The 12285-nt window shown below is 34.1% G+C and overlaps 1 protein-coding gene across 7 annotated transcripts in view; it reads right to left on the bottom strand.

The window, feature by feature from the left end:
• Positions 1 to 12285, bottom strand: part of LOC115223885 (clathrin interactor 1) — a 183733-nt gene that overhangs the window by 75961 nt on the left and 95487 nt on the right. For all 7 annotated transcript variants that reach the window (XM_029794642.2, XM_029794650.2, XM_029794601.2 and 4 more), the window contains exon 5: positions 2380 to 2511. In XM_029794642.2, the coding sequence (XP_029650502.1) occupies positions 2380 to 2511 (132 nt within the window). The remainder of the gene's footprint in view (positions 1 to 2379; positions 2512 to 12285) is intronic.

Below are 12285 nucleotides of genomic sequence, written 5' to 3'. Positions count from 1 at the left end.
AATAACAAGGGGGAAAAAAATAATAGAAAATATTGTCTTACAAAATATTTTTGTTGATATATATTTTTACTCTTTGCAGTTACTGATCATGGGAAAGCTAGGATAATCATTACCTTCTTTAACAAGCAATCAATTACATCAAGTCTAGTGCTTGTTTTATTTGGTATCTATTTTACTGACTCTTGGAGGATCAAAGAAAAGGTGGATTTGGGTGGAATTTGAATACAGAAAAAATTGGAACTAAACAGCATCAGCTATTTTGGCCAATGCTGTGCCAATTCTGCCATCCACTCACCAAACATATGAAGATTATTATGTAATAAGAAATTTATGAGACCAGTTACAGATATTTGTGGCCTATTAAGCCAGTGTTTATCTTCCATTTTGATGAGATTAAGGTTTCCTTCATCATCATCATCATCGTTTAGCGTCCGCTTTCCATGCTAGCATGGGTTGGACGGTTCAACTGGGGTCTGGGAAGCCAGAAGGCTGCACCAGGCCCAGTTTGATCTGGCAATGTTTCTACGGCTGGATGCCCTTCCTAACGCCAACCACTCCATGAGTGTAGTGGGTGCTTTTTACGTGCCACCGGCACAGAAAAGAAAGGATGCGTCGGCCGGGAGTCGGACCCGGATCGACTGCTTGGAAGGCAACCATGCTAACCGTTACACCACCTTGTTGCAGGAATTTAACTGAGCACAGTAGAATAAAAAAAGAAAACAAAAAACACTTGCCAGTTTTACAGTGTTGTCACTACTTAAAGCAATGAATCACATAAAACCCATGGTCCATACTGAAAGTTTGGTGGGTTTGGCCATTCAGAGTTAAGTGCCATTGTTATGTATGCAACACACAAATTACTGGCTTCTCAGTTATCTGGGACTATATCAACCAACATATCTGCATTCTCCACAATAAACTATAGAAGGGGCCACAGGTTTTAAAATACAGAAGTAGTCAATAAAAAACTAGCAGTACCAAATGTCTATAGTTCAGACCATCACTTGAAATCATGGGTGACTCGAGAAAATATAATAATAATGATGTTGGAATAAGAGAGGATACCTCAAAAGATATATATAGTAGGTGATTTTAGTGAAACTCACAAATTGGATAAGTTTTAAGCAAATTGAATAAGTGAAGCCTTTCATAAGAAATAAAGACATCTTGACTTTCTGAAGAGCTTTGCTTTAAATGACAGCAGTTTCATTTCCATAGCATATAAACTTATCCAAATTTATGAATTTTACTGAAATATTTTTGTCTAGGCAGATAAACACTAGTTTTCTTGGATTCTGGATTTTATGAATATCACAAGTCTGGCAGTCTATCCTTTCTGTGACTTTACCACACTAATAATAATGATTTCTCATACTAGTACAAGGCCATGAACTTGTAGACTATAGAAATAGTTAATTAAATCAAACCTTGTACATGACTAGTATTATTTTATCAATACTAATCAGATGAAAGGTCAAGTCAACCCCAGAAGAATCTGAAAGATGGATGGATGAAGTCACATCCCAAAGATAAGGCATTCAAGCAATCATTTCCACGACTGCAGTGATTTAATAAATAACAAATCAATCACAGCATTAATAATGGTAATGATGATAACAATTTCATTTATAGTAACAGAGCTTCAGCTTCATAGGTAGCCAAAAATGCAATTTTGACAATTATACCTATTTTAGAGAAGCAGTTCTAGCTGCTTAATAAAACCAGGGGTTCAAATAGTTTTGGAAAAAATCATAGGACTTCTTATTAGGTGATCAGAAGCATGTGTTCAGTTAATGAACAAAATCTAAATAGCAGCAGTTGAATATGAATAATATGTATCAATGAAAACCTATCTCAATATTAGTGTGATCACTTGAGAAGAGCAGGATTTAGCAAAAGGACATAATTTGCCAGGAACTTACTTCTAAACTTCAAACTAATTTTTAAAATACAAGTAGTCTCAAAGTTTCAGATTTTAAATGGAGGAAAGTAAGAAATAATGATCCTATCTTTCCAGAGGGCAATAACCACAGAATGGAAGTGAAAAAGAAATGTAAATCACAGATCCAGACTGTGGTGAACTTAACAGGTATGTTTACATAACTAAGCAAGTTATTTCAAATTCATATTTATTTTGACATGGCAGAAAGCTGATATCTGTCAAAGTTAGAATAGGGTTAGTATTATAATTTCTGATATTAAGATTATCAGTTCCTTGAAGCAACAAAAAAATTTGTACTCAGAAAAGTGAAGTATCTAACTTAGCATTTTTTCTGAGTCGTCTCTGACAGTGTAAGTTTTATTTTCTTAACAGTATAAAAAAAAATTTTTTTTAAATAAAGCATAAAAGAGAGTAAAGACCTTGTCTTGAGAACTTACTATATCTGATACCATGGCTGTCACTGGCCATTCCAATGTACTTGTCTTTTGTTTTTTTAGCTTTCTTCCGTTCATCTCTTAGCCTCTCATCATCCTGGATGAAATCAATCAATTCTTTACCTTTTTGCCGTACTGAAACGAAACAAGAATACAAAGAAATTATTTATGTCAATATTATCATTAATGTCATCAACTTTGTTTTAAAGTTCACTTTTCCAGGTTTGCATGGAAAAGTTTTCTGTTTAGATTCCCTTCCTGTTACCAATCTTCAGCTGTTTCCAAGCAAGGTAATGCTTCTGCAAGACTGGAATATTTTCATGTAAGATTCAACATGAAGGACAAAGTTTGTATGACAGTGATGCTCATTTAGAACTATTGTACATCAAGACCAGCACACACAAACAAATTTCTTTTAGTTTCCATCAACCAAAGCCACCAACAAGGCTTTGATTGGCCCAGGTTTATAGTAGAAGATACTAGCCCAAGATGATACATAGTGGAACTGAACCAGAAACCATGTGAGTGTTGCTTTAAAATCCCAAGAAAGAATTTAGAAGTTTGAGAAACTAAGATCACAACGGTAACCTAACTGGGTCTCATTTATTGACAGCCAAAGGATTGCTATTTCAACCTGATAACCAAAAGAATGTGATTTTGTGATTTCAACTTAAATAGGTCTCATAAATGACAAAACAAAAGTTTCAAACTAGAGGCATCTCATTTCTATTTACTCAGAATATCCTAATAATTCCTCATTTTTATGCTCAATTTTCCATGTTTGCATGGGTCAAGAACAAAAATATTGAAATGCTTATAAGAAGTTTGTATACACTAAGGGACAGCTTGTTTACAACTCTTGTGACCTATATCCAATGTTTATACATATAAACTTTTTAAGCGAGTCAGGTATACATTGGAAATGATAAGCTAGCTGATGCCTTCCTAGTATATTTACCTTTGGCTACATTTATTTCAAAATGTTGAAAGGTAATTTGCACTTCAGAAAGGCAAAGTTTGCTCTCGTAAGTCTAAATGTATCACTGTCAGACAAATGAAACAGATAATCTATTTCCCCTGACTGCAACCTAGGGTTACAGTGAGAGAACTGTTTTGATTTTTATTTATTTAAAAAAAAATTAGATTACCATAATAGATATGAGAGAAATAACTTCTTTCTGTGTTAGGATATAGGTAGCTCATGAAATAGAAGAAATGCATTAACACAAATTGGTGCTTTGGTTTCTTTTTTATTGTTGCTGTGTGTGTGTGTGTTTGGACTTCATAAATGAGAAAAGAATGTATGTCATAGCAGTGGAGTTTATTCATTTTCAAAGGTATGATCGATGCAAGCATTACTCTATGGTTTAAAAGTTTGCTTCACAATCAAAAAGTTTCAGGATCAATTCCGCTGTGTGATACCTTGGATAAGTGCATCTTACTATAGTCGCAAGTTTACCAATAAGTGAAATTTGGTTGATGGAAACTGTACAGAAGCACATTGCATATATCTATCTATACATATATATTGTGTGGCATGTATGTACAAGTGTGTTTATTCTCCTTTCAGGAGTGTTCAAATCTAAACAGAGGCAAACAAGGGAGATAACTACTATAAAATCAGCGGATCCAAATTTCTGGCATGACAATGAAATACAGGAATTACCCCATGGCCAGGCATGTTTTTACAGATGTTTTATAATGAAGAACACTGCAACATGATGGTGACACTCATTTACAAGTATCACAATGTCAAGGCAAGGCGACAATAACACACACGCTTACATATATTTATGATGGACTTCGTTCAGTTTCTGTCTACCAAATCCACTCATAAGGTTTTGGTCAGCTCAGGGCTACAGTAGAAGACGCTTGTGAGACTAAACCCAGCACCATGTAGTTGAGTAGCAAATTTCTTACCAAACCGCCATGGTTCCACCTCTATATATGTAAAAGTCCTGCAATTTGCTGGTGCAGTTAGTGTGGAGGCCCTCATTACCTCATCGCAGCTGCACAAAGTAAGACATGTTTGCAGGATGGAGAACGCAGGGTCCCAAAGGCAGTTTTCTATGCTGAACTGTGTTGGGGCAAGTGGAGCTGTGGTGGCCAAAGGTTCTGATACAGGGATGTGCTGAAGAGGCATATGAAGAACTTTGGCATCTTGCCAGACACCTAGGAAGAGACCATCATACAGCACTATGAATACACCAATTGCTGATGCTTGTAATTCCAGCCATTGAGGAGAAACAACAGAAGGAAAATGAAAGAGCACATGTGAGGTGTCACTTCTCCATTACACCAAGTAGCTTCACCTACAGCAGATTAAAATAAGCTCTTGTAGCCCACATGCAAGCCTGTCAGAGATGACTGCTGAACAAGAACAGTCAACATTAACCTTTGACAGACAGCCAAAGAAGAAGAAGGTGAAAGTAAAATAAGCTCAGTACAGGTAATACAGTATAGTGCTCAAATGAACAGGAACTTCAACCTCTTTATCCAGAGCTGATTTGACTTTATTTTTTCTTCTGATGAAGTTGATCAAACAAGTACCAAGCATATACCAGAATAAAATTTATGTTCTCATATGCCTATATAAAAATTTATTATTATTATTATTTTTGTAAATTGTGTGTGCTAGTATCTTTTATCTTTTACTTGTTTCAGTCATTAGACTGCATCTCCTTGAAGAATTTTTAATTGAATGAATTGACCCAACTACTTTTCTTTTTTTAAGCTTGGTACTTATTCTATTGATTTCTTTTGCTGAACTGTTAAGTTAAAGGGAAGTAAACACACCAACACCAGTTGTCAAGCAGTGGTCACACACACATGTGTGAGCTTCTTTCAGTTTCCGTCTACCAAATCCACTCACAAGGCTTTGGTTAGCCTGACATTTGTCCAAGGTGTCATGTAGTGGGACTGAACCTGGAACCATGTGGTTGGGAAGCAAGCTTCTTACCATACAGTCATGTCTGCACCAACATATATATGGGTTTCTGTATTAAGTAAGCAAATATGGATATTACATTGATATCAACAATGAGTTTAGATGCTCAATCAACTACCAATTTATTGAATTATAGAGTAAGTGGTTGAGTATTTGACACAGTGATCCTCAAGCAGAATCACTGTGACATTGTGTAATAAAGCTGACTCTTTAAATTCTATGTACTGCTCATCTGACGGGGCTCAATATGTCAGATCTAATAAATCTGACTTGCAGTTATGGAAGGAGGGTGCAGTGAAGTGAGACTGAACACATGACCACGCAACTGCAAAATAAATTTGCTAACGATTCAACAATACCTGTTCCCAAATTTCTGTGTGTATTTGTGCAAATGCATTTCCTATTCTCATTTGATATGTGAATGAATATCTTCACATCTGTTTCCTTATTGTTTGTTTCTGCACCCCTTCCCCTATATAGTCTGAAGAGAGTTGACCATGTTGCTAGCCATTCTACTTTTATGTTTCTTATGCACTGGAGGATAGAGATAATACTTGTTTGAGGTTAGGTCAAGGTTGTAATGGTGACTGACTGGGGGGAAAAAAGAGCAGTTGGGGGTTAGACTATTTTAAGCTATGGATAAGTTGGGTTCAGTTGTTCATAAAAGCTGGTTCTGCTTTGGTTGTAATTGTGTTACAGTTGGCTGGGCAAAATAGTTGAAAGTAAACTAGCCAGTTTAAATACTGTTTACATGTTTCCAGAGAAACCACCTTAGAATTAATTCCATCATTTATTACTTTATATGTATTTTACAAACTTTTATATGAATGCCAAAATAGCTGAACTAACAGCACATATATGTTGAATTCATAGCCAGTACAGGTTATTTTGTTGTTTATTGGAACATGTTAATAGTTTCTGCCACTTAGGTAACTGCATTGATGCTGGAGGTAGTTGTGATAAAAATAATCATTAGAGAAAAGAGTGAACAAACCTGAATAAATTTCCTAGTGTATACCTCATAATTTTTTTTTTATTAACCCTAGAAGAATGCAAAGTAAAGTTAATCCCAGTTGAATATGAACTCAAAAGGCAGAGTAGAAACTGTAAGATTTCCTGACATGAGTCCTCAATACAGAAATATTGTAGGATTATGGTTGTTAAAACCATGAGCAAATTTGTATAGATGTGTCTTTGCTAGTATAGATATTTTATGTGAATGAATGACTCTTGTTGAATGAAAATGTATCATATGCTGTCAGTAGGAGGTATCTTAGGGTAGAGAAAGCTCAAGAGAGAAATGGGAAGTAGTAAGGTCTAGTCTGAGAATGTTGGGTGGCTGAATACAAGACTGCATGCCGACTTAAATCCTGCCAAAATAAATTTTAAAAAATAGTAAAATAAAGAGGGAGGTGATGATATGAGTAGTACATCTTTACATGCTTGAATTCAGCCAGTTGTTGGGAACAGTATCTGGGAATGTTACCCGAGATAGATCATCATCATATGAAGAGCAAAAAGCTAGAACCAAGTACCAGACCTTATGAGTACATCTAGGATTAAAAAACTGAAAAGTTCAGCTATAACAATCTTACTATGTAAGCCAATGATTTAACTTACATTCTCATGTGATACTCGCAAATAGAAACAGTTATTTAAAGAATAACAATATGTTTATTCAAGAAAGAAAATTCTTACTTCAATATTTTCTATGAACAAAGAGGTTAGTTTAGTTTACTCGTAGAGGTAGCAAGTCAGCAAGAGAGTTTCTATGTAATTACTGAACTTGCTTGGTATAGTATTCAAATCTCTCTCTAAAAAAGATAAAGCTGGCAGAAACGTTAGCATGCCAGGCAAAATGCTTAATGGCATTCCCTTGTCTTTATGTTCAGAGTTCTAAATCCTCCAAGGTCTGGCTGTGTGGTAAGAAGCTTGCTTCTCAATCACATGGTTCCAGATTCAGTCCCACTGTGTGCTACCTAGGGCAAGTGTCTTCTATTATAGCCTTGTGAGTGGATTTGGTAGATGGAAACTGAAAGAAGCCCGTCATATATATATATATATATATATACCGGAGTAAACACATAAATGTGAAACAAGGTGGAAAAAAGAGTACTCAAATACCAGTGGTAGAGTAATATGCTTTATTTTAAGCAGCAGAAAATTCAACAAAATCTGTTACTCTGAGTTTCTCGTTGCCGTTCATCAGACAGTTTTTGCTAGAATTCTAGCAAAAACTGTCTGATGAATGGCAACGAGAAACTCAGAGTAACAGATTTTGTTGAATTTTCTGCTGCTTAAAATAAAGTATATATATATATATATTTGTATGTGTATGTGAGTGTCTGTTCCCCAACCCATCACTTGACAACCAATGTTGGTGTGGTTACATCCCCGTAAATTAGCGGTTTGGCAAAAGATATCGATAGAATAAGTATTAGTCTTACAAAGAATAAGTCCTGGAGTCAATCTGTTTGACCAAAACCCTTTAAGGTGGTACTCCAGCATGACTGCAGTTAAATGACTGAAACAAGTAAAAGAATAACCCTTTCAACAACCTTTAAAACAAGGTCCTCATATTTTGAATTCAAAATCTTAACACTGCTTCACTCTTGATAAAGACATGGCTAAATACATTGATGGCATTCTTTCTTCGAGCAGTATCCCATTGATCGCATTTTACATTCAGTGTTCAGTGCCATGTATACACCAAGTTAAAGCAAACCAAGATTGCTAAACATTTTAGTTTCATTAGAGACCAGCAAAGTCAATTGATACCTCAACTACATTCTTCATAGAGACATTTCTGTATCTTTTTATGTTGCCCCTGCTTGGACTTTGCAACTGAGCTTTGAAGATCTATTCTGATCCTAACTTTAACAAAGTGCTACAGAATTAGTACAAGAGGTTGAGAAATCCACAGGCAAAATTAAATCTGCATAAATAGCAGCATGAGCACCAGAACAAGCAACGACATCTGGAATCTTATAAATTGGATAAATTTTATAACAATAAGATTGTAAAACTAGGAAATTTACATTGAATAAATTTAAAAAGGCGAGAGGAAATATAATTGCTATACATTTTTTCTCTTAAGTTGCTATTTCGACAGAGAAATGCTAAGAATATAAGGCTTTTAGAAGTTGTAGCACATGCAGCGAGAAAAGTAAAGACAATCCTTGGAAATGATCTATGAGCAACAATAGTAGGTCTGATGTAGCTCATCCTCAGTAAAATATGTTTATGTTTAAGTAATCAAAATATTGTTTGATAGTTATTTCAATGTTTGAGATTAGATCTGTAGTTTTAAAGTGTAGCACAATACATACACACACACACAGAGGATATGCATGCACATACACAAAAAATATATACAAAAGACGTAAAGACTATGGACTAGAGTAATGATATATTCACAAACAGCTGGTAATAATTTTTTTTTTATCTGACCTATTCAGTCATGTCTCACAATTATAAGAGAAGCTGTAATAACTATGTGAGACAGATTTAGAAAAAATGGTATTATTGTTGCTATGAAGACACAGTCAGCTGTACTTGAGCTAAGCCTATAACATGTACAAAGAAATACTTAAAGTAACCCTCATAACTAACTCTCTTCATATACCATGCTTAGTCCTAATCAAAGAACAAGAATTTATAAATAAACATAGAATAATTGATTATTTAAGGTGGAGTGTGTCAATTAGGGTGCTTTGTACCTGTTACTTTGACCAATCTCTCTTATTATTTATAATCAAAGCTCCCAGTTTTCAAAAATAGCATTCTAAAAAAATATCTAAATGCATGAAATGAATTGATTTGAATAAAATTATAATTTTTTTCTATACTATTAACCATACCTTCTAAATTGAAAAGGCTTTTTTTGTAGGTGCAAGCAGAGCATAGATGCAAGCATGGAACAGACACAGGTACGTGGTCTAGGATTCAGTCTCACTGTGTGGCACCTTGGGCAAATGTCTTCTATTGCCTCAGGTTGATCAATATCTTGTGAGTGAAACTGGAACTTGGAAACTGCATAGAAGCCTGTATGTGTGTGTGTGTGTATATATATATATATATATATATATAAAATAAAATAAATATAAGAGAGTGGTCACTATATGGCTCACTCTAGCACCAGTTAATCCAAAAGGTTTCAACCACAAAAATACATGTTTCCCATGAAAGTCAGTACGATTGTTAGCTCACACGGACAGGGCAAATAAAAAATAACAAAAATACAGAAGTAAAATTACATTTAATTCATTAATAGCGAAACAATTGTCCCAAAATAATCTGTATTTTTGTATTTTTGTTATTTTTTATTTGCCCTGTCCGTGTGAGCTAACAATCGTACTGACTTTCATGGGAAACATGTATTTTTGTGGTTGAAACCTTTTGATTAACTGGTGCTAGAGTGAGCCATATAGTGACCACTCTCTTATATTTATTTTGTAAAAATATTGTAATATATTATAAAATATTATAATAATCCAGGTTCTCGGAGCACTAGGCCACTTGGTGTTGAATAGATATACTATTAAATTAGTATCTAATTCTCTCACCCTTATTAATTAATTATATATATATATGTATATATATATATATATATATATATATATACACACATATGTATGTGTGTGTGTGTGTGTAGACAGACATGCAGGCAGTCAGACAGACAGACATACATACACACACATATATGCGCATTATTTCTTATAGCTCTGAGAGGTGGAATAAGAAAAACATTTTCATATATAAAAGAGGTAAGGGTGGAGTGAAAGGAAAAGCATCCGGCCTTAAATAAGTACTTGGCTAATCCAAGTCTGCATAAAGATGAACATAAAATGAATGAATGAACACTAGGTTTCAAAAGGTTCGTTTGCCAAAATTCATTATGTGTACATAAGCCTAAACTAGAAACATTTCTTTGTAATCAAACTGCAATAAGATATGTTAATGTCTCAGTCATTAATTTAGGGCATGATGACTTTACCTGACATAAGTTCTGTGTTCAGCTTACTCCAGTTGACATGTATCTGGTATAGGATCTTGTTTAGGGTTAGGGACACCCAGTGAAAAACCACCGAAATGTGATCTGGTATCTGGCGGGGATAGCTGCCTCTTTTTCACCTCAGTTGGAAGCGAACTATGTCTCACAGTGACATACACCCTTATATCAGTTACTTTTGAAACAGTAGAATTCATAATCTTTGACACCAAAATTCAACTATCACAGGAAGGTATGCCTAATAGCAATGCAGGATCATGAGCTCAGAAGAAGACTTGTAAGGTCCTATCTTGGCTTGAGATTACCAAATGAATGAATAAATGTTATTAACCTGAGCTTAGAAATACCAGATGACAATTGTGATCAAACTAATAGAGACAGGTGCAGATATTTTTTTAAAAATTATCATCTTATGGACTGATTAACAGCCTGAAAATATACTTATATTCATGTCTTTTTTACTTCTAAATTTCATAATAGCATACTCTACAAAAAGAGGTGAGATGGACAAGAAACACAGTTTTACTGTTATTAAAAGGAAGATAACATTTTCTTGTATTAAAAAATGACACTTTCATGACCTGTATGTCAGAGAAGTAATACTATATAGCATTGAAGCATTAGTTGTATCAATACTAAAAAGAAAGCTTTAAAGAACTTAATGAAGTGGAGTGGCCATGATGATAATGTGTGTTATATTGTGGGGCTGACTACTTATCACAATGATCTATAATATTTATTGTTTTGCTTCTAGGTAAGATGTATTACTCAAATGTACCTCAATCTAAATAACAGAATAATCAATTAGTTTTATTTTATAGGTGCACTGATCTGCAATAAGATGAGAAGGGTCATTCAATGAAGATAAAAGAGAAATAAAAGCAAAACTCCAATAATATATATGAAAACATTTAAATCTATAAGAATCACTCAACCCATGATAGCATGAAATAGTTTCTAAAATTGGTACAAGGTCACACATTTTGTGGGAGGGTAGAGTCATTTAGATTGATCCTACTACTTGAGTGGCACTTTTAGAACAACACTAGTACTTGACTGGTACTTATTTTATTAACCCTGCAAGGAGGGAAGACAACATTAACTCCAGCAAGTTTTAAACTCAAAATGCATAAAGTGATATAACTAAATACTATAAGGCATTTTGTCTGATGTACTATGATTCTACCATTCATCACTCTGATATCATGAAATAATAGATGTAAAATAAATAATTAAAAAAATTAAAAACTTGCCGTCTGTATTCTATATTTGTTTGCACTGAATTAACTTAATTATTAAAAAATGGTTAAATATACATGAATAGTAATCATTAATGGTTGAATAACCTTGAGATAGTTCCCTTTGCTAAAATATGGAATGGAAATGGTACCTGGCATTCAGCTTTTTTGAAATAAGGTTTAGTTTACTTTTAATTAAACAAATACATGATGATCTTTTAAACAAATACATGATGATCTTTGCATCTACATATGGAATAGCTTTTACAAATATGGATATTTTAATATTGTTGGAACAATGCTCTTCTGACAGATGTCTATTCAACCATTATATGCAGTAGTAACAGAAGTGGTTTGTCATCCAACAGGACTGATACAACCATATATTTATATGACAGATTTTAAAAGACACCTCACAAATCCTGCAAAGTTAAAATATGAACAAGACCATGTGGTCCAACTTCTCAACCTTTTACCCATCTTGCCATGGGTGGGAGAGGTAACAGGTGGATGACAGAAGAGTCATTATATAATACAATTGGGGTAGAGTTTGAATAGTATTATACACATAATCTTATTTTGTTGTTTTCCTTTATTTTGCATTTTTTTCTTTACTTAATAAAAAAAATAAGCTAAAACTAAAAGATAAGTAAAGGAGATTAATTCATAGGTGCTTGCTGGAGTGTTGCAGGATCTCTTCCTGTTTTTCAAAT

The sequence above is a fragment of the Octopus sinensis genome, linkage group LG2 (assembly GCF_006345805.1).
Source record: "Octopus sinensis linkage group LG2, ASM634580v1, whole genome shotgun sequence".
Lineage (NCBI taxonomy): Eukaryota > Metazoa > Mollusca > Cephalopoda > Octopoda > Octopodidae > Octopus > Octopus sinensis.
Note: the sequence above shows the minus strand (reverse complement) of the source record. Positions and strands in the feature narration are given on the sequence as shown.